The 23,544-nt window shown below is 40.5% G+C and overlaps 1 protein-coding gene across 2 annotated transcripts; it reads right to left on the bottom strand.

Annotated features, from left to right (window-relative positions):
• Window positions 1-1,976: 1,976 nt before the first annotated feature.
• On the bottom strand, window positions 1,977-19,208 carry DIO2 (iodothyronine deiodinase 2). 2 transcript variants are annotated; one of them, XM_063333093.1, is made up of 2 exons: window positions 18,475-19,207; window positions 1,977-7,164 (listed from the first exon to the last, which is right to left on the bottom strand). In XM_063333093.1, the coding sequence occupies exons 1-2, from the start codon at window positions 18,694-18,696 to the stop codon at window positions 6,547-6,549; spliced, it is 840 nt and encodes a 279-aa protein (XP_063189163.1). In that variant the 5' UTR covers window positions 18,697-19,207; the 3' UTR covers window positions 1,977-6,546. The 2 variants fall into 2 exon arrangements, with proteins under 2 accessions (XP_063189163.1, XP_063189164.1); XM_063333094.1 differs by having other exon boundaries at window positions 6,592-7,164; window positions 18,475-19,208.
• Between the last annotated feature and the right edge of the window lie 4,336 nt (window positions 19,209-23,544).

Raw genomic sequence — 23,544 nt, 5'->3', positions numbered from 1 at the left:
GTGGAAAATGATGTTTGAGAACTAACCTGCATGCAGATGATCTGCACTGAGGATACACAGATAAACAGAACAATATGCTGTATTCTCCCGTATCTCACTTGATGTTCTGACAACTGACATCCTTTTAAAAGTACTCATACTTGAAATGAAGTCCTCAGCTAATCTACAGCCTTAAGAAACTCCACAAAATTTGAGATGAGGGAATCATCACCAAGGGTATTACAGGTTGGAAAGAGCAAGAGATGGGAAATCAGGTGCAGGAAGGACATAAGGAAAATGAATAAGGTTAAAGGACACCAAAGGCTGATTAATTCCTAAGGAAGATAAGGAGAAAACTTCCCTTCCTATTACCTGCTCAGCTAACCAACAATTGTCAGTACCTTTTGTACGGATAATACAAATATACATAGGAAAATATGGGAAACACTGATTTACAAAGAGCATTTTTGTCCTGCTTGCTACTTCTTCTTTAATTTTATATAATAGGCACTATCTTAGAGAGAACTAAAACACTTGAGGTATTTATATGTTTCATACATATGACCTAAAATGGATGCTCCTTCTCTAGTCAAGTGACATAGTGAGCCTCACAAATCTTTAAGACCTTAAGGATTTGAACAGGATACTCACTCAACATTTAAATCCCTGGATTGATTAACATGAACATTAGAAGCACACAGGTATATCCAGTGAGTCAAGTGATGCATCAAACCATGGAAGTGATATTCACTTTAGCTGAAGCTGATTTGTCTGTGATCAAAGTCTTTAACCAACGTTTAGTTTCTTTGATTGAATTTTATATTTGGGAAAGGTTTATTATGCCTCAGGAATTCTCTTCTTTGTCAGTAATATCTTGAACAGTAGTCAGTCCTCTTGAGATACCGTTCTATAAACAATCCAATTTCCAATTCTTTTTAAGCTTCTACCATGGACATGATCCATTCCAGAAAAAAATACTCTTACAAATATTTGGGGGTAATCAGAGTCTAATTTTTCATAACAAGTTCTTTATTAATGATCCTACTTTCTAATAAACCTGTTATTTCATCACATCTGCCTTCACCTGATTTTTACAGCTGTGAAATAAGAAGCAAGTCCCGAAAGGTGTTTTTATTTCTTCCAGAATATTGAGTAGCTCCTTATAGCAACAACTGATATAAAGGTCATAATCGCTAATGGCCAGGTTACAGGTATAGTCACACAACTCAAAAGTTTCCTTTCAGTGCTTTTGGGGGTTATTTTTGTAACATGAACTGGATAACCTAGAGAGTTATTTGTTTGGTTGTTCCAAGGGCCTATCCAGCATACTGTAATGAACATTTCTGCTTGGGACACTTAGATGTAATCTTTTCTATGACTTTCCTTTTGGTGATTTGTTTTGTTCTTTCTTGCCTGTATTCACAAGCAGTTTTCAAATGTAGGGTCCTTTAAAAGTTACTGAAACAAAAGATGTCAAAGAGGAGGAAATTTCTAAAACACTACGAAAATCACAAAGGGATTTTGTTTAGGAAGTTGCTGTACATCCTTCCACTTGAATTTTTTTTCCTGTAACAGCTATTCAGCCATGCTTTTCATTTTATTTTTCACCTCTTGCCTTTTGTGTGTTCATTGAAATGGGAGCTGCATGTATGAATGATGCATTCACAACCAATTTGTCCAGGTTTCACATGCTACGTACAGTTTGGCATGCTTTCTGCAAGCACATAATTTTTTTTCAACAGTGCAATTCTGTGCAGACTCAACTACTGTCCTTGTAGCTCTCAGTTTCTCTCCCCCTTATCTTTCTTACAAGTTGAGGAGTAGTTAGATATTACATTAGTCCCACCATTTATGAAGTAGTTTGCTCATATTGCTTAAGATCTAATCAGGGTGGCGTAGGCTATTGTGTTAAATACAGATTTAAGTTTCCTTGGTCTAATGTCAAGGTTCCACTGCATATTAATAACCCATAGTAGAATAAGAAGACACAGAAGAGATATATTTTCCTTTACTGTTTATTATAATACAAGAAAAACAAACCTAGAAAGCACATTTCATGGAGCACCATATTGTAACAAAATTTTGCTGGCTCTCCTACAAAGTGTATTTTTGACATTTAAACAATGACACACACATAGTCAGTACACACAGGCATCTACACCCCGCGATCTTATTAACGGCCACAGAGAGACCCCTCTTTCAAATACAGAAACACTAAGGTGCACAGAGGAATGCCAGTGTGAGGGCATCGGAACGCCAACTGAGTTAATTACTCTTTTGTTAGCGATCTTCATAAGCACACAAGCCTTCATTGTGTCACCCCAGTCTCTCTTCTCTGGACTCCGAACTGGGCCCAAAGATCACTGAATATGGATCTGGCACAGATATGGTGTAGAGTTGAACAAAACTGGCCAATATTCCCTACCTGATACCTCTTATTGCTTTGGTTATAGTACTGAAAGTCTTAAAAACTCTTAAACCTACACTCCACATCACAGAAAAGCCACTTTCACACATACAGAAATATAACCTCCCTTCCCACGCACACCTGAACGCAAAGCACTGATACCTTTTTGAAAAGCTTTGTGGGTTTCCCCACCGAGATCACCTTCATAAAAATGGTTGCATTTTATTTTTCAGACACTTGTTCAACAATATATTTTGTAAAATATTTCTTTCTTTTTAATAGGGCACGTTTTCCGGCCGTCTTAAATTTATGTCATTGTCTACACAAACAAGAGCAAAATGCTATCGTTGTCATCTGTATAAAATGTTTTACATTCATTTTATACAGTGCTTAATAAATGATGCCAAGCACAAAACAATGTAGAATGATAGCCCAGAATAGCTTTTTACCTTGCTCAAAATGAAGTACTGGAAGGTTCCCATACTAATGTTGAGACACAGTATTGGCGTCTCTATTATATACAGTAGCCTTCCAGAATACTTTCAGGCACCTATTTTGTGAGCTATTGCTTAATATGTATGTCACACTGAAGCACCTCAAGTAATACGGCTTAGTGCCCTCAAACAGTGAGAATATGAGACAAAAGCAAATCCAGCCTCACAGCAGACTAGACCAATTGTGAAGTACAATGCTGACAAGGTTGCAAAATTTCTGCCTGGACTCAAAACAACCCACTCTTACAGTAATTTTAGGTATCTGACACATGGCCACTTCTATCACTAACTGAGGACAATGCATGAAGTTTAATTTAAAACCATTTCTATAAAATGTTTTGTCAACCAACAAAATGAAGAGCTTGTATTTCTACCAGCCACTTACAAAAGACTTTTTTTCCCCTAGGCCCACTTCTCTTTGAAATACTTCCCCTGCTTTCTGACCACAAACTTTCTGGAGAAATTTAAGGATTTGCAAAATGTATTACAGTCTTGATAATCAGTGAGGCTGAACTATCTTTAAGTTTTGGGCAGGGTAATGCATTCAAGTTGCCAAGAAAGAAATGAAGTTATTGTGTATTTTTTCTTGTGGAAAATCCTTGTGGATTTCCCATTTACAGGAGCCAATTTTATAATTCTTTTATACTGTGTGATGAACAGGCATCTATGAATAACAAGACAAAATAATGGAAATTCAAAAGGAAGGAGAAAATGGCCTTGTAAAACAACTGTAACTTTAGATATGCAAAGGGGTATTAACTAACCGAATTACTAACTCAGACTCTCTCCTCCGAGCTAAAGGTATGTTTCAACAGCTGCGCTAAACATTTGGCTAGCATTTCCCGGATAAACAGTTCAGACTCCAACTCTATGATGGGGAAAAGAAGAGAGAAAGAAAAGACTTACTAGTTTAAGTTTTACAAAGGCTATGGAGTTGCTATGGATTAATAAAGTTTCAGATGACTGAAGAATAGGACACAATAGGGAAAAGATGCTGTGCTGGGTATACCAATACATATTTTCACTTGGAGTAATGTCTACAGCTTAATCACCTGAGTAAAAGGACAGCATAGCAAAACCAGAAGAGATTCAGAGACAGGCACAGAATATGAACCTGTATAAGAATGTGAATTATTGTTTGGCTTAAGAAAAAAACCAAAAACTGTATTTCCATATACAGTATATAATTACTGACATTTGGAAGAAAAATCGCTCCTGTTTACACCATTTTAGCATACAAGAGCAAGAGATGAGAATGACATTTAAAATCGGAAAAAAACATCTGTTCTTATTTGATTTTATTTGTTCTTAAACAGGATGGGTTTTGATTTTAGTATTCCCCAACTCAAGAAATATTTAGGTTTCAAAACTCAGGATCAGCTTCTCATAAGGATGATGAGACATCAATGATATCACATTAGACAAGACAAAAATAATAAGAGCCGAAGCTAATGAAAATTCCAGAAGAAATTATTGCACCTTCCCCTGAAGCATCTGATACAGTCAGAGGTAGGACACTGGATTAAACAAACTACATAGTTTGGCTATGATACTGTTTCTATGATATTAGGTTTTAAAATTTCAGTTCTATATCCCAGTTAGTCATGAAAATGAATAACAATCTTCCACACTGAGCAATGAGTTACAGTAACGTTAATGAATGGGAGAACAGAAAAATTATTATTATTCTTGGTCTTAGACATATTCACACACACACACACAGATATGTGCCTTCTGAGAAGTGGGGCTCACTAGAAGGTCTGAAGACCATTCGTTACACCCTTCTCTGATACACACTACAAAACTGTGTAAAAGTGTGTAAGTGTATATGTTTAACAGTGTGTGGAGGAAAATGTGAGAAGGAAGGGAAGCATGAACCTGATCAGGGGAGAAATCACTCATGTTACTGTCATTATTTCAGGTCTGTGCTTGAAAATACTTTTCCAAATGCCTTGTACATTGGCTAAGTTGACCAACAGCCAAACAAGAAGAAATACACAATATTAAAGGGCAAATGAAAATATTTATGTATGTATGTATTTTCTGTTCTTTCCTGTGTTAATACTAATACATCATGTTCCTGACAACTGGCAAGATGAGAAATTAAAAGAACTAATTTGATTTTTGCCACTTACCCTGTTTATCTGTTTCATGTTTCTGCCAAAGTTGAGAGAAAACTTGGACAGGCCATCAGCTTATGGGTTTTCATTTATCAGCTCTAATGGGTTAGCTCATTGTAAACGTGCCTTTTTATCAGGCTTGATTAAATCATTTTAGATTTAGAAATACCTAAACTTAATGTATACTAAGTTGACAGTATCTCTTTAAACATAATTAACAATTCCTCAAACCCCTTTGTAGGAAAATTCTGCCAGCTTTTACACTCATTCACATTAATTCACACTATTTGTCTGCCCTGTTTTTCTGGGAAGGCTTTTGAGAACACAAGTCAAACAAACAGACTATCACCTCATGTGATAGCAGAACTGCAGCTAATCGATTGTGAGGCTGCAAACAACTTATCTTCCAGACAAACTAACCTAGCTATAAACTAGTTGCAGGTAAGCAGATAGCAAAAATCATCATGACTACATTTAACAGGATAAATGACAGGATAGGTTTCCATTTAAATGAGGTAAAGTTGTGTATAAATTCCCCCATCCCCAATATACATCTGTAAGGTCATTATGTCAAATAAAAATAAAAGAGAGAAATAAGTTATTTTTTTTAAAATGCTAAAAATGAAATTACCTTTAAGTCTATTGCTAGACGGAAAGACATCAAATGGGGTAAAGAAACAGAGAAGAGAACCGGAGAATATTGATAAATGTGTGTTGTCAGCTCTGAGAACTGAGGGTTCGTTGGCATCAGCTGAGTTCTGTCTCATGATGCACGCTCTAGGAGGTTCTCGCTGTTCTGTTACAAATGGTCCAGGTTTTTTAGTTTTCAAATTGTAACGGGCTTCTTTGATCACCTTTGTCTTTTTTGGTCCAACTCCATAGATTTTAACATCTTTCTCAGCAGGCACAGGCCTGCATACTGGATACAAACATATATGTACAATTATATAGTTAATATGCTGTGCAGAGGCATCCATAGAGAGTACAAATACCAGCATACAATGTTTCGTCTTGATTTGCACAGCCAGTGTGCATGCACGATGCATTGTATGGTGGTTCCTGTAGTCTCTGAACAATAAAATATGAGGACAATTGCCACACTCCACCCCATTTCTATGCAAAGTAGTTGCAAGCCCCTGGCTCCTCCCAGGTCGCCTGCATTGACTACAGGAGGCTAAAGAAGCGTCCCTGATGAAAATGCAGGGCATTGCCTTTCTGTGGATTGCCTTCCCAGCAGACAGGCTTCTGGCTCACCCCAGGGCCACTTCATGAGATGGGCTCCTGGGAGACAGGTCTTATCTCACCACTCTTCCTGTTCACCAGCAGCACCTTTTCACAGAAGCCTCTTCACCTCCTCTGTCCCGTAGCGAGCGCAGGAGTGGTATTTTTTTCATAGAATAATGTTTCTGTGGAGTTAGTTTTTTTGTTTTATGTTCTTTTCCTAGTTAGTGTTCATTTGACCTTACTATCAAATATGTTCTCCTGCAATCATCTGAAAGGTCTTATTCAAACCAGTGTGTTTTCTTTTTTTCCCTTTTACATCACCTTAAAGGGACACATCTGTTGACATATCTTCTGTAGAGAATGGATTTCATCTTTTGCTGAAGTTTTGTTCCAGCCAGAGCCGAACCTCCTGCAGATTGTAGAAAAAGGGGCCTTTGCCTCCAAGGTAGGCGATTTTTTGTCTCTGCACTATGCATACTCGCTCAAATGAAACCCCATAGGCCACATTGGCATTGTTGTCCATGCAGTCAGCCACCACTTGGCACTGAGGTGGCAAGGAAAAGCGCTCTAGGAGCTGGTGAGCAGCTGCGCATCGGTCTTCTTGGTTCCTGTGTTTCTTAACTTCAAACGAAGTAGGAGAGATTCCAGGGGCAGCCCAGCCATCTGACGGGTGAGCCTCATCGATGTAGACCAACAGAAAGTCAGCCACACCAGAGAACTCCTCCACCAGCTTGCTGAAGGCCGACAGCTGGCTTGTGAACGGTGGTCAGGTAGCTGAACCAAAGTTGACCACCAGTGGCCGCTCGGAGTTGGCAAAATCCAGAAGGTGGCATTTGGTTCCACACTTGCTACCGACACTCTTCCAGCTGCTACTGCTGCCATCACTGCCCTTGGCTATGTGGATTACACTGGAGTTTGGGGCTTCTCCTCCCAGTTTGACCTGACGGCAAAACAAATTAAAATATGTCAAGTTAGTGTGACTTGCTTGTCCAGTATCCTTATGACTACTCTCTTCAAATAGATAGTCACCTGTTCAAAGAGTACACCTAAAAACCTGCATGGATACTAGCATGGGGATATAACAAATCATCACCTTCAAAAAGTTCTTCTGGTCCATCTCCATTCACAGTGCAGGGAAATGTGGCATTCCTGACAGTTATACTACTTTGTTAGAAAATTTGATCTGAGGCCTGTCTTGTCCTGTCCACTACACACATGGCCCTGTCCACCCTTACATATTTGCAGACTTTTATTTGCTTTCAAGAGACTACCTCCAATTTCTTCTAACTTTTCTCCATGAGACAAATTTTCTAGACGTGATTTTTATTCACTGCCATCCTCTGAGTTCTCTCCACTTGGTTCACATCTTCTTTGAAAAGCAGTGTTCAAAACTTCAAAAGAGTTTTTACTAATTCTCAGAATAATCAGACAATTACTTAATATATCTCACAGGCTACACCTGTTTATACATTCCAGATGTTTGCTTTTTAAGAAACATCATGACTGGTTTGGAAAAACAGTAGACTGTTGACTAAGGGTTAGCTAGTGAGAAGTTATAATGCCTAGGTCCCTTTTTCTGCCTTTCTAGTTGCTCCCCATCATGGATTTGGGCACTTCATCAGTCCAACCTGAATTTGGTGCTTTACACTTGGCCCCATTGAACCGCATCCTACATTTCAAACCATTTTTATAATTCTCCAAAATCATTCTCCAATAATCATCCAAAAGCATCGTATTCCTGATCTTCACAACACATGCAGTGCCTCTCAATTTTGAGAGGTTTGCAGATTTCATACACGTATATTCCCTTCCATCCTGCAGTCCAAGAATGAAAATACTCAAGAATACCAAACACAAGAGATATCTCTGCAGATGCCCACTCAATATATCATTTTGAGAGTGGACCATCCAAGACTGCGCTCTCCAAAGGGCTTTCTAACCACTTTGCCATCATTTCATCAGTGATTGAGCAACACATTTTCTACTATTGCAATGTTTCTCTAGAAGATGACTGGGGAAAAAGCAGCAGAAAAGGGGAAAAGTTTATATGATGGCTGAAGTAGGATGAAGTGAAAGCGAACTGTTCTCAGCTCTAACCCCAGCTCTAACTCAGACCCAACAGGCAATTGTGAAAAAGTCATTTTGACTGATGGTTTCTATTTCCCTGCCTATAGAAAGAAGACAGAATATATACATCTCACAGAAATGACTGCCAGAATAAGGTGAAGCCTGCAGAGGGCTCCAAGATCCTTAGCTGATAACTGCTATAGAACCACAAAATATTATTACATAAGACAATTAGTTTTTAATGAGCTGTGCCACGGCAATTCCTATGTATCTGCCTTTAACATCAAGCTCTAGTACAGCAATGCAATTATCCTTTTTTATTTCTCTGACACTTTCTATCTCTCCGTCTCCTCTCTAGTTGGTTATATTCAGAAGCATTGCTTTGAAGGAAACATACAGGGCCAAATTCTGACATCTTTCATATCCTATTTCTTTCCTTCTGAAGCTACACTCCAATTGAAGTCAACAGAAGTTAATGCTGAATGAGAACTGTGTAAAAACTGAATAAATAACTGACTTTTGGTGCAATTCTATTCTACATTAGATTAGAGGGTATCCTGGTGAGTCAGATAACAGTAAGAAACTGAGTTAACAGCTGAATACTTAACTGATGCAATTGCTGCCACACGCAGATCCAGAGGCATGTCTATTGTAGGTTCTGGATCCTCCAATTCTCCCTGAGAAACCTGACTACCTTGAACAAATCTACAGTTATCCATGACTCCGCATTATTTCATCAGAATAGCAATAGAAGCAAGAGTCTAACCAAAGCAAAGTTTGTAAGACACTGCCCTTAAAGCTGCCAGACTTCACAGCTACATGAGAAGGTCTCACAGCATGTTGGCACATGATACAAACATTTTGACTATTTTCTATGGGGCAAATTGAGACACAACTGTGCTGCCATTCACTCTGTGATCAGCAAGGAAGAGAGACACAGAAAGACAGACAGCTTGAGACCCACAAATCTCTGTAGGCCAAGCAGGAGGTGATCACGCCACTGGGAGCAGGGGATGTGCAGCTGGGGCTGCACCACAGGCAAGGGAAGCAAGAGATGCCCCAGGAAAGCACAGCCCCTCGTGGCCCCTCTCCCTGTAAACCTGCATCTGCAGCATCACTATCTGCTAGATCCCTGGTAACAGTTAAAAAAAAAAAAAAGCCTTGTGCTCGTTTGCCTTTGAAAGCAAGTGAGGTTTGAAACAGCTGAGTTTAGAACCTGCTGTGTGAGTGGGCTGTCCATTGAACTCAAGGAAGGAAAAAGCTGTATCCCAGTTTTTGAGAAGAAAAGATCTCTCTCTCTCTTTGAGAGAGGCAGGCTGAGATTCAGGCTGTAGCATTTAAGAAGCAGCATTAAGCACTGCAGCTTTTAAGAAGTGCTGCTACAAGCCACCTACACCTTAGCAGGTTGTAGGTACTCTTCTGTGCTGCTGTTGAACATCTCATTTCTCTCTGCTATTCTGTGCAGTAAGACAGGCAAGGCAGGAGCAAGGTAAAGGGCCAGTCTTGAGCAATAAATACACAGGTCAAGATTTGGCAGCCGTATAAAATCACCTTGAGGGCTGCATTCAATCCATAAGCCAGCTAGACAACTCAGCATTTAGTAACTACCAAAAAAGGGAACACATCTCAAGAAACACAACAGCTGCACAAACACTATATCCCTCTTTACCTAGAAAGCAAGAAGTTCTTGCACTACCAAGCAAATGCTTTTTCAGAGCTAGCTTGCCCAAAATGTGCCTTTTGGGCAAAGCCTGACATGTAAGTATCTGTGCTGCACCCACTCCCTGGATGAATAATGGACCTCAGTATTTAGAAGTGTGCGCTCATCCAGTCAAAGAAAAGAAGTAATAACATGTGATTTATCTCATAAATCACAATTAAGCAACACACTTCGAATTTCTGATATTTGCTGGCACTCTTCAGAGGAGAAGAAAAAGAAAGGTATAAACGACAGAAGCAACTAAAACTCAGCAATGAACAGAGCTGCTCAGGAGACAAGAAACATCTGAGCAGCTGTTTCCCCTCATTCTTCTGGTTTTATTTTAACAAAAGTATTATGACTGAAAATACTCTAACGAACACTTGAACTGGGAAACCAGTCTGCTTCTTGATCATACTTAAGTATAAAGGGAGGTTACATATTGTAATCTCCTCATTACCAACTCAGGTCTACCAAACGCTTCTTTTCCTAGGCAAGTTTGCAAATCCTGAAGGAACAGACTGACAAAACAACTCCCATCAAACACCAGCATGGGAATGACCTTCAAATACTATTTAACATTGATACCGAGGCTGGCAACGTATTTCCAACAGTGCAAATTTGCATCCTGTCTCTCCTACCCCTTATTGACCAAACAATAGATGGATTTAGGAAATAAAGTACAAATATGTCCCACGTCACCTTATAGCAGTTTCTCTTCATTTCCCACAGCCATGAAGTAAGTCTCATGGCCGCAGGTTACCTATCATTTTAATTTTTGTTTCTAGGAGTGCTTGTGGTGTGTTTTTTCCCCTTAATGAGACATCCTTGCCAAGCAGGCATTCAGGAGGCATTTTCTGCTCTTGTAGAGGAGTAATTAGGTCGGTGCCTTGTTCCATGCCAGTGTCAGGCACTCCAAAAAGCAGCCCTGCCCAGTCGTTAATGCTTAAACATAAGCAGCGGCATCTCCACTAATTGGTCTTGATGAAGCGCTGACGTTCCCATAGGGACTCTTTATTTCACCAGGCTCGGGAACCCGATTGACACAGGGATGACAATATCATCCTTGCTGATCATCTGCATTGTAGGCCTTGGCTGTCTTCTTTGTTGTTATTTATTGAAAGAAAAAATAGCTCTTGGAAAAGAAAATCAACGCAATGAGAAAACAAACAAAAAACCCCATGTATTCAGCCAAACTGCTTTTGAAATCTTACACAAAGGCAGGCAAAATATAAATTCTGAGAAACAAACTAGCAGAATTCCCCTCACACGCGATCCAGCATTTCTATAATCACGTACTGATGTGCGTGAATATTGGGCATTTGGCGCCAGCCTTCTGGATGAGGTGGAAACCGGGCAGCGCGCAGGCATCCCCTCCCACGCAGCCTGCATGGGACGCGCAAGGTAGGCCAACCAAAACCGAGAGCCAGCCCGGCCATCAGCAAGAGCAAGCACCAGCCTGACACCAAAGCAGTGACTCGCATCTTTTCTGTGAATTTTGTGTTTGCTTGACAGCCTCGGTACTGCGGCTCCTTCTCCGAGTCTGCACGCAGAGTGAAATGGGAACAAGGTGGCTGATGCTTTAGCACGCAGACTGCAAAATGAAGGAGACTTAGGAGCGGGAAAGAAAGCCCTATTCATAAACTACAGGCTAGAAATAGCACATACTGCTAACTTTGTTGTACATTCTCCATGAGGACTAGGAAAAGCCCCACGGACAAAACATCACCTCCTCATTTACCTTTTCTCTCATTTTGCTTTTATCAGCTTTAGCATAACCCTCCTGGGATCCTGTACACTGGAATACGGCTTTCATTCCCTGCATGAGGGATTCTCAAACAGTTTGGCAGACTCATCAGGCTGTGTAAACTCCCTAAAGAAAATAGGTGTTGCCAGACAATTAGCAGTCTGTGATATTAGCCATTTAAATATGGACATGCTGTGTTCGGGACTGGAGTCCAGTGATTGGTAATGAACTGAGTCCCCGGAGCTTTTTGCTCCTTTTCAAATTCTCCACTTTACTTTGATTTGATCCCATTCAGCCAAATATAGCCTCTGAACAGCCTGATATTTCCCAGTGCTTCATCCAAATCATAATCAGACTCTGGCTGGAGAATTATACAAATTATTGTTTTCTTCATTTACATGACCCAGAGTTGTGTAGCAGATAAAAATTACAGGAGGCCCTTGTCTGAAGTAGCATACGGGAGTGGGAGTTCTTCATTTGTCATGGGGAGGTGGCAGCTTGCTTTATGAGACTCGACTACCCGAACTGGAGAGCAGAGACTCGAGTTCTGCCAGAGTCCTGAGTCTTTATTTAGGATCAGGTGTGTGGAGCTGAGGGAGGGAAGTGGGAGACAAATTAAAAGGGCACAGTCCAGATAAAAATAACTAGTCAAATGCTGCTCTCTCTATTTAAAAGCTGCCAGTCCCACAAATGAGCATGCATGGCAGAGGGAAAGCATAAAGGAGCCTTTTGCCTTGCTCTCTTGTAAAAGAAAATGGATAATTTTAGTTCCTCTGATCAGGGAGCCTACAGTAAGCTTCTTAAGGGCTTACATTTCCCTCAAGATGGGAGCATGGCCTACCACATCGTGGCCTCTGGGCCACTGGCTGCCCTTGTGGACTCTACCTACAGGTGACAGAGGCCTTCACCAGTCTTTGTTCGTCAGCATGTGGAGGACATTTATTATTTTTGTTAAACTCAGCTTCAGCACTGTGTGAATACACAGTGGTGGTTTTGTTGGAGAGGCAGAGCTGGACACAAAGACTGGTTACGCTCCTTTTCCTGGGTGGTGCTCGTTAGCTAATTTTCTGTGTCTACCACAGCTGAAGGGGGTTTTCACAAGGATTTGACAAAAAGGCAAGCAGTCCTTTCATTTCAGCCAGTTTTTTGCACCCGGGTGAAAATGGAAGACTGCAGAGAGGTGGTGTGGAAGAAATGAAGTTAGATCCGGAAAAAGGAAAGGGGTAGGATGAGACCACATGTGGGATAGAGACGTCATCTTCCTTTTCCTACCCTTTGTCTGCCTCGAGTGTTTGAATTGTAAGCTCCATGGGACAAACTGTCTGCCCCTCTAGTTTCGGACACTGCCTAGTACAATGGGTCCCTAGTCTAGCTTGGTCCTCAGACACTACTATAACAAACATGATTATATATTAATAATAATGACAATGTTTTAATAATAATAATGACAATGACAAGCCCAAATCCTGTTGAATTTATGTTCCAAACACTGCAAGAAAGGTTTTAATTGTGGTTTTGTTTTGTTTTTCTCACTTCTTTCATGATTGTTTTCATTTTAAAATGTCAATGAAAACAGTTCCGCTAAGGCTGAACTTTGTAAAACCAATGAAATATTTTTAATACCACACAATGCCTAGTTCTAAACCCTGAAACTATACAACATGCTCTCTTTGGGACAGCACTTATTTCACAAATTCCCTTTATCACTGTCAAATCACTGCAGAGGGAGACACTTCCTTACCTTGCCAGACAAAATAAACGCAAAATAATAAGTATAGAGGTTATGTCTTTGTTCCAACCTTTAAAAGATTTCCTCAAAAAGCAAAGAGTTACTGGACAGACAAACAGCAGGTAAAAAAGGATCATGCTGTTATATTACTTTCACATATAGCTATGTGATAATACTGTGCAGCATGCACTTAACATGACGTTTTTGGGGCTGTCCTGCTTTGCATACTGATTTTTTTTTTTTAGGAATAAGTGTACCTATCAAGCAGGCAAAAGTGGCCAGAGGTAATTTAATTGTGCCTCCCTGAAATCTCAGGAAAATCCCACTGGGTGTTTACTGAACCAGTCTACTTGCTGCTACATCCAGAGCTAGGCCTCGGCTGTGAAGCTGGCATCCTGTGCCAACCGTTCCCTCCATGCTGGGTCTGTCATGCCAGAGCTTGCTGCTGGCCCGCTCTAAAGACAGTAAAAAGCTGCGCAAGTACATACACACACCCATCACCATCCATCGCTTGAGATACCAGCATCCTTCTGAGGGCTGCAACGTGCATTTACACACACGTGTGTATATGCACACATGCATGTTACCCCCATGGGTGCACCACCGCATTCCTAAGCATTGGTCTGCTTCAGGGAGAATGCCATTAAAGTCTTTCCCCTAACTCCCTTGCACTTAGGTGGAGAAGAGGGAGGATTTCCCCTAGGATAGCCTCACAGCTCTCTACTGGAGAGCAGGAACGGTGGCTCTGCGTTGCTGAAACACAAAGCTCATATCTGTCATTGGAAAAGCTCCCAGCGCGAGGCCTCACCACTGGGCACTGCTAATGGGTGCAACTGATTTTGTATCCATTTTAAAAGCATTTTGAGATAACATTTTCTCACCTTTGGAATCCTAGAAAGCAGATTCATCACAATACTAAATGAAGCATGGAACTTAGCAGGTAAAAAAAAAGCTTTTAGAAGTAAATACAATGGGTTTTTTTCAAAACTACTTTAGCTTTTTCTCTGGATTTCTGTAAGATATGTGACACATTCAGTATACATGCTGTGGGCAAAAACAAATGCCTGACTGGCATTTGTACACATGGCCTAAATAAATCATGCCGAAGGCACACTAACAGCCTCCCAAAAGTGTCTTTTTCTCTTATCAGTAGGTGTGGTTGCATTTGTATCTATACATGTGTATACATACACACATATATATGTGTACACATATACAGAGAAATGAGAGTGGACTAACTCCTGAAAGAGCAGATTATGTATGCCTCTGCGTGTATTTTTGCATTTATACACATACATGTATATGTATGTACATATATAGAGACAGATACACACACGTAGATGTATCTCTATATATACAAACACATATGTGTCTGTAGGTATTTACACTTTCATACATACATGATTTGCTCTTCAGGAGTCAATCCACTCATTTCTGTAGATAAACAGAGCACAACAGCAAATTAGAAAAATAACACTTAAATAAAATAATGTCACTCTTTCCATTATATGAAGCTAATGTAACTTGACTACTAGCTCTATTTATCTCTGTTATGACAATTAGCCTGGTCCTAAAGACTCCCTTGTTGTAACAGTAAGGCACGCTTGCCTCTTGGGAAAGAATAGGAGGAGGATGTTCTATAAATCACAAAACTGGTGCAGTGTAGACAACATCAACACTGAGTGTGACAGATACTGAACTCAGAGCTAAGGAAGCAAAAAGAAATATATTAATCATTGATAAAATTTACATACGAGAATAAAAATGAACACAAGATCAATCATTTTGATTCCAGTGGGACTGTAAAATGTGGAGAAAACAAGTCATGTAGAAAGTTCCAATAAAAAAGAAAAAGATACTGAATATACTCTACATACAACACAACAAGCTCTGCATTGCTTCCCCAATGAGGATGTTAAAATCTTCAGCTGTTGCTGGGTAATCTTGCCTATGAAATAATAGCCCTAACAGAAAAGTCATATGCCATAATACCTAATAACAACAAAAACGAGAACAAAGGCAAGTTGAAATTTGGGTAAGACATTCAAAAGCTTTTCTAGAAAGGAAAATGCATCAGAATAGCTATTTTCAAATATATTCTACTGTAACTATTCCAAGATCATTGTACACACTATTCTTGGAACAAAAATCACTTAGTTCTGGGACAGCGTGCTTTTACTACAAGAAAGGCAGAGCTCCTTTCTTGTAGTAAATTTATTCTAATCCAGAATCTAGTATCTACCCACAGAGTTTTTCTGGAATGGCTTCCAGTAAATTTTTCTGTGAATAGAAATTTTACATCAAGTACTTTTGTGGAAAACACTATGAAATGTACTCACAAAGAGTTCTGTGTAAGTGACACAAAACATAGTAAAACCAAGCATAGTTACTGCTTTAACCCAGTCTTCTGCTATCTGGCAGTCTAGCTTTGGTTTATCTCAGACATCTGCAGTTCTGGTACTCTAGCAGAAAAATGGTGACTGCCTCATAAATACTCCAGCTTAAGCACCTGCTTAAGTTCTTTGATAATACCTGGCATCAGCTAGCAAATTGGAGCAATAAGAAATCATGGTTATGGTATCAACTGCATTTTGCCAGGCTGTTTAGTATAATGATTCCATAACATTTTCATTTCATACCCTCACTGGTGGGCTAAAATTAAGATAACACAATTGGACAGTCCTATTCAGTATTTAGAAAAAGATAATTTAAGGAAAAAGTTGCTTTGTGGGACAATCGTTGATATATTTCATTATTTCTTGTGCTTTTTAAACATGCCAGAAAGCAGGGTATACTTCAAATTTTTTCATCTTTACCAATACAGCTTTCCAGCTGAAACTTTTTTTCTTTCTCTTTCTTACAGAAATAGCAGAAGATTCTCCTCTATTGCGGAGGTGATGGCTCTTCTTCTCCTAATATTACTCCTCAGTTTATTGTGTCCCCTCTATAATTTGATTTCTACACTTATCTACCTTTCTGTGACAATCAAGGGTTTCCAATGATCTTCTGTCCTTATGGCCCATAATTCTATTAAGGAAAACAGAGCCTTTCCATGAATGGGTTTTTTCCTCTTTTTGGAAGAAGGTGATAAAATTTGCTTATGTCTATATGCATGTTTCACTGAGTTCACTGAGGCCCAGAATTCATTCTAGGGACCTTAAAGCCTCATTAGCCTGAATGGGTAGGTCATTTAATGGTGATAAGGGAGAGTTTTTAATAACCAAAGTTCAAGGTATGTGTTTCATTGCCAACACCAAAAATAGCACAGAGTCATCCTCCCTGTAGCTTCTATGGTTGACACAGACAGTTCTGAGAAAAAGGCAAAGTATGACTTTGGAAAGTACGGAAAGGCATGCAACATCTTTATTTTAAATAATTTTGTGTTATTTAAGCAAAGTGAGATTGAAAATATCTCATGGATATAAGGTTCCTCACAGCTCCACACCTTCTCCAGACCCTGGGCCACAAACAGGTTGCAAATGTGAGAACTGGAAACTTGGCTGTTTCAGAGCCGTGCTACCACCTTCCACTGGAGCCTTGACCGAGTCGTGTGCTAACTGTCCTCCTGCCTTGCCTCGTCTGTAAAATGGGAACAATTGTGTTCATCAGTCCATTTAACAAGGCCACTGTAAAATTTACTTACTAATGTCTGTGAAGAGACTCAAAACAGAAACTAGAAGGGCTAGGAGAATAGAGAGCTTCATTCAGCTTTACTTTATTTGGGTAGCCAGCTGGCCGATTTCTAGGGTGGCATTAAGAGGTTGACCCATTTGGCAAAAGCTAATGTTATTTATATTTGTCTTACACTGAAAATTAATGACCCCGTGGCTTGGGTTTCAGGCTAAGCTGCTTGTATTCCATATTACAAAGCCAGCAAACACCAACACCACCAGCTCTTCACATCTCTAGGTAAGGGTAAACACAAAAGCCATTGTGGAGGAGTGAAAGGGGAGAAGGCGATAGAAAAAGAAATATTTCAGAAGATGCATAGCTATCATTTGGATAGAACCCCTATGACCTCATGACATCACATGGGATATGTTAAATTAGATGGTCTAAATAAGACAACACATTAACAGACTAAGCACTGTTTTGGAAGCCACAGGGCTCTGAATCCAGTTTTTCTACTTACTAACTGGGTGGCCTGTGTAAGAAATTTCATCTTTTTGGGTCCACCTTTTCAATCTATAAAAGGGAACTATAACTACCTCATGAGACCTGGGCAGTACCACTGGGTAATGTTTGTACAAAACTTAAAAGAAAAAAAAGAGTGCATGTTGCATAACTGCTATTGGCTTTATTAACTTAAATCATCAGGTAGCTGTCCCTCTGCTAGTCAAGTTCATTTTTAATCTCTGACATGTCCCTCCGTCACTGCTTTCATGAAGAAAAATGGCTCAACTGTTTCACTCCGTGCCCAGTTTTACTATTAACTGGATGCTTCCTCCAATATAACAATTAACATATGAGTAATAGAAAATGCCAGTGTAATGACAAAGGTTCATTCCTATCTTTTACGCTAATTAAAACAATTCTATCTGTGTTACATAGATGACATCTATCTATGTTGAGCTCTATCTGAAGATGCAGCCTTGGCATAATCTCTGAGGATCTCTCCTGGCAAACAATTAAACAACAGCTGTGAAAACACCTAGAGCGTTTTACAGTTACACAAAGATCTTGAAATACTTCATAATCACGAAGAATATTATCTGTAGTGGTGGGGAAACTGAGGCACAGCCAAACTAAGTGACATGGCCGTGGCTGCAGAGAGAGTCAGTGGCAGAGCAGAGGGACAGCAGCTCCGGAACCTGCGGAACCCACAGCCCCGACCTGAAAAGCACTGCTGCTTTCAGCTTCCACCTCTCCCACCAAGCTTAACATCAAACAGGAGCTAGCCTGCACCGCACGGAGTCCTTCCCTTCCCTTCCCTTCTCCCTTGCCAGCACGGATGTCCAGCAGAGTTTACCCCCCCCGACCTGCCAGTCCCCCATCCCCGTGTACCCACCTGCTTGTAGGCGTCCAGGAGGAAGCTGTTCCAGACGCAGCGCAGCCCCTCCGAGGTCAGCATCCTCCGCCACTCACCGCGCCCGGACTTAGACCGGCTCAGAAACAGCACCATGTGCTTCAGGAGGATCACAGAGTCATAGAGCGCAAGGAAGAGGCAATTGGAGAAAAAGACCGGCAAGATCTGAAGCGTGATCAGCAAATCCACACTTAGCAGACCCATCTTCCTCGCGGCTCCTCTTCAGCCCGGTGCCTTCAGCTCCCTTTTTTGCCTTACACCCTCATTTAAAAAAGTAAAAGAAAAAGCATTTCAAAAGCCTCGTTACCCCTCTCTCAGCCTCTCTCTTTAAAATGAGCAGAGATAGTTAAATATGAGCAGGCTGGTTAAAACCGTAACTGCATGATACTCATTCAACGCGGAGCTGCTTATTTTTCAGAAACTAAGATGTTAACAAAAATTCTTCCCTTAACCAGGAGACCTGATTTTGTTGAAGAGAGAGGCAGCTGTGTTTCCAGTTCCCCGCAGTTACAAAATTTAAGCTGAGGCTGTTAATTGTTAACTTTCCTGCACTATCCCATTGTTCCTCAGCTATTTAAGCACTGAGCAGACCTCTCATTTCGGTGTCAGTAAAGCTAGCTACCAGGTGCAACAATACTTTTTTTTAAAAAAAAGGTTTATGTACATAAACTTTCTGTTCCTTCCTCTCTCTCTCTTTCCCTCTCTCTCCCCCCCCCACCTCCCCCCCGCCTCTCTCTGTTCCTGCCTTCCTCCTCTCGCCCTCTCTCTTGCTATCTGCCTATGGTGCAAAGTGCTTTCCCCTCTGGAGTCCTAGCTTGCTTCCCTGAAGCCTTTTATACATTCCCTAGCTAATTGCTGCAATAGAGAAATGAAACCCTAATCTCAGTAAAGATCTTGACGTCAATGTAAAAGAGGGCTTTACTTTGGCCAGGACTGCAGTGAATAGAAAAATGAAATTCTCAAAACTTTTTTTTTTTTTTTTTTTTTTTTAAGAGAGAGGAGAAAAAAGAGAGACAGACAGCACGGGTGGAACTTTGCTTTGCTTTGAAAAGGAAAAAGAAAAAAACCAATATGCTTCTGACTGCTCTTAAGAAATGTTTTCAAATTTTGGAAAAAGTATTTTAGTATGACATGGAAGGTGACACAGCAACACAGGCTTCTGTTGTCAATGATTTTTTTTTCCATGGCTGTTTTTTTTCCTTTGCCCTTTTGTCTTTTCCAGGAAGGTGTGTGAGTTGATGCATCCCAAGAAAGGGCACATTTCTGTACATTTTCCTCCCACCTCCATGAAGTACAACATTTATAGTGTTTAAATATCTTTTGTTGTCTTCTTGGTATTTAAGGAAACATAAGTAAACACCCAGCACTGACAATCTACTGATGTGTAAGAGAAGAAGACAAGAAAGAGAAAAATAAAGTTTTTAAAGGATTTGAGGTTTTTAAGTTAAAGTTCCCTGCTTAAAATCAATATGCTACAGCCTCAAATGCTGTTAATTAACTCAGCTTCAAGGACTTTAATATTCCCCTATGATAACTATTTACATCCACTAGCCTAATAAGGATAACTAGCTTTTGCTTAAAAGCTTACTAAAAAAAAAACCAAAAAAAGAAAAAAACAGAAAGAAAGAAGTTTCCTCTGGCAGAGCCATGTGTGCTTTAACAACCACAAGCATCCCCTGCAGCCCCATGCTGAAGGTTTTCTTTGTTCATTTGCACTTCTCTTTGTTTCACCTCTTTAGTCCAATATTTAGTTCTCTTTCCATGTGATTTTTGGGGGATTTTTTTTTGGTACAGTAGACAGTTGTGGTTGGGTGTTTTTTTTTAAGCATGGTTCTAACTTCCTTAGGTAAATATTTCATGTATTTCACGTTGCAGACATCCATAATTTTGATTTTGGATGGATGTCTTCCCTATGTGCTTATGTAGGCTCTCCTCACCAGATGAATTTCATTCCCAGAGATGCCAGCATGATACCTAACCTCTGTCAGCTCACATCCTTGATGGGTAGAACAAGCTTCCTTCACTAATATATCTTAGTCGTCATCAGTCATCACCATCCTTTCACTGCTAGCAACTGCTGAAGGTAAACACCATCAGTTTTCCCTACTCTGGGGTCTTTCATTTTCAGATATTGTAATATCACTTGGGCTGTTGTTATACTAGGATGCATACCTCTAGAAAGGCCACCCCACATCTTGTCTCGGGCTTGCCAAAGAAAAGGTTGTTTAGGTAGCACAATATCAGGCATTTGCAAAGATATCACCCAGACAGGATATCTTGCAGCAAATGTTTACCCAAAGAAATAACTTTAAAAGGTTACGCACATTAAACCAGTGACCTTCTGCATTACTAGCATAAACAAAAAAAAAAAAGGAACTGAGTTTCTTTTTTTTCTTTTTCAAACTATAACAAGTTTTAAGTCAAAATGTTGGTGATGACAGTGTTCCATTGCCATAGAAAGGACTGCAACCTCACAGATCTGGCTTTATTACTAAAACTTGCAAAAACACGTTATAAGTAGGCATTTATGTATCCCCACACATGGATGAGTCAGTGTGCTCATGTCATGTGAGCACAACACAGGAACAAGGGTCCCCAGAGCTGCTAAACTAGCTTACTGTCTGACCTCAGGCAAGCATATGTAATCACTTGATTACAAGCACTCTTAAGCCTAGATTACTCTTCTGTAGATCCACCACTAAAACATACATGATTCTGACAGGGAAGGTCCCCTTCCTTTATTTTGGGAAGGTTTGTTAAAAGGCAGGCCTGGAGATTGTTGATGACGGTGCCAGATGAATCATCGGCCATTGTTTCTGAGAACAGTTTGCAAACAGCTCTGAGGACAGTCTAGCTCAGGCTCTTCCTGTTCCCCGGAGGTAAAGTCAGGCAAGAACCTATGCTGGGAACACGATGTATTCTGGGTTCCTGTGAAACAACTGCCCCTACCCACAACGTGCTTCATGGGTGAAGAGGTTGTTTGTAAGACAGCTGGAGACCAGACGGCTCCAGAGCTTTGAAGTGCATTGGAAGCTGAGCAGGAAGCCCATGGAGCACTAGTGTGAGATGCTATTTCAGAGTTACTACATCACCTTCCTTGCCTATAAGGCAGACTGTGTGTTTTGAGTTAAACAGAACTACCGCAGATTGTATATTTGAGAGCTTCAGTCAAGAGATGCCGATAACTGCCTAATCCAACCATAAAGACAAAAATCTTTTTGCCATTTTTGCCACAAAAAGACATTTTTTGCCATTGCTGTCTTCAGAAGCAGTCTGTCCCTGCAGGGCACAAGCACTGCTTCTCAGTTTGACAGAGTACAGCAGCCCTCAACAGAGGAAAGCATAATCCCTGCTGCTTCTCGTTGATACCACTTCTCTCCTTGAACACAATTATCCTCTGTGTTTATTTCTCTCAGACGTCAAAAATACGAAGGAAACCACTATTTCCATCTTTTGTGAAAGATGGGTCCCTGCAGCAAAATCTCAGTGTTGAAGCCAACAGACTCTTGTTATTTCCCTGAAGACCTTCATGAAGCAAGGAAGAAAGGCTAGATCTTTCAGACCTCAAGGCATTAAGAGATCCTTTACTCTCTTCAAGCAAAACTGGATAAATTTGATACGCGAGGAAGAATTAGGCAGGGTTGAAGATACGCATGAAAGAACTGAGATAGGGTTCAGCTAAAGCTCGTTTCAGTTACCTGCTGTGCCATACCTTCCTATATAATTTGGGCACAGCCCTACAATGTACCTCAGTTCTCCATCAGCAAAAGAAAATAAAAGTCCTCCCGTAATCTAAGGAGCAGTCAGGTTCAGTAATGGGAAATTAAACATATCATCCATAATTTGTCAAGGTGGAATGAGCAAAGCCAACAACATTAAAGCATTCACTGTTACTAGACCTTGTATGTGGCTAAAGTCAACAGTATCGGTATAGATGTTCATATTCTGTAATGTTTATAGAAATCAGTGCCATCAAAACCGTATCCATGCATAGCTTCATGTTTCTTCCCAGTTTCAACCACAGTAGCATGAAGATTAGGACACAGACAGCTACTACGTTTGTTTACTGCAACTCTCTTGATAACTGTGCCTAGACACAGGAAATTTGAGGGGGAGCTCCTACTGCTCAGGCCACTTTCTCTGATCTCACTTTATACTGGATCCATACTAGCTTTCTGCGTGTCAGATAGTGTATTTTACACCCTTCACATGATTGCGTAGGTCTTTACTTGTGTGTGGCTGAACTACCTGTGTAAACTGCCACGGCACTCAATCGCACTGTATCTAGGTACCTAAATGCAAGACCCTAGAGCCAAAACCAAGCAGACTGATTGGTATTTTGGTTACTCAGCCCTATTTTCTCAGACTAAGCAAGACCATCTTGAATGCAGTTACTCTTTGCAACACAGCTGGGAAAGGGTACCTCACAGTGACAGGCAAGCAAGGCTGCTGCTCTGGTCCTACCCCCAGGAGGTTCATGGGAGAGATCATCCCAGAGGATTCAGCACAACCTGTGTGCCTGCCTTGTTGCTTCTCACCGCTTTCACTGCCAAAAACAAAGAATGAAGCTTTTTGTTTGAGAGCTGGTTAGTGTGTCCATGAGCTTATCCCCGGAGAATTGCGCAGCTGCAGATTGATATGGCTAGAGATGGGGAGGAGAAAGTTTAGCTTAGCTTTGCCTCTCTGGCCCTGGGCAAAATTTGTTTATTACAGCCAACAAGAATTTGTACCTCTCGTAAAACTACATTTTTTCTCTTTGCCAAAAGAGAAAAATCTGCCCCTTCTCTCAGCAACAATTCCCTTACTTAAAATGCCATGGAGTGTTGACTGACTGTCTATTTCCACTTTTTGATTAGGATCAGCAGCATCTTTTCTTAAAGAAATAATATCTCCAACGAAAAAATAAAATTTTTCAGGCAAGTCTCAGTGATACCTGGATGGATTACCCACGGTGCGGATTCACCAGGCCCTGCCTCCCTCCGTCACTCCTGGCCGCAGCACCACGTCTGAATGGAGCAACGTTCATCCCGCTGGCACCCAGCCCCATTCTGC

Source organism: Chroicocephalus ridibundus, chromosome 4 (genome assembly GCF_963924245.1).
Source record: "Chroicocephalus ridibundus chromosome 4, bChrRid1.1, whole genome shotgun sequence".
NCBI classification, from domain to species: domain Eukaryota; kingdom Metazoa; phylum Chordata; class Aves; order Charadriiformes; family Laridae; genus Chroicocephalus; species Chroicocephalus ridibundus.
This window is presented reverse-complemented; position numbering and strand designations above follow the sequence as displayed.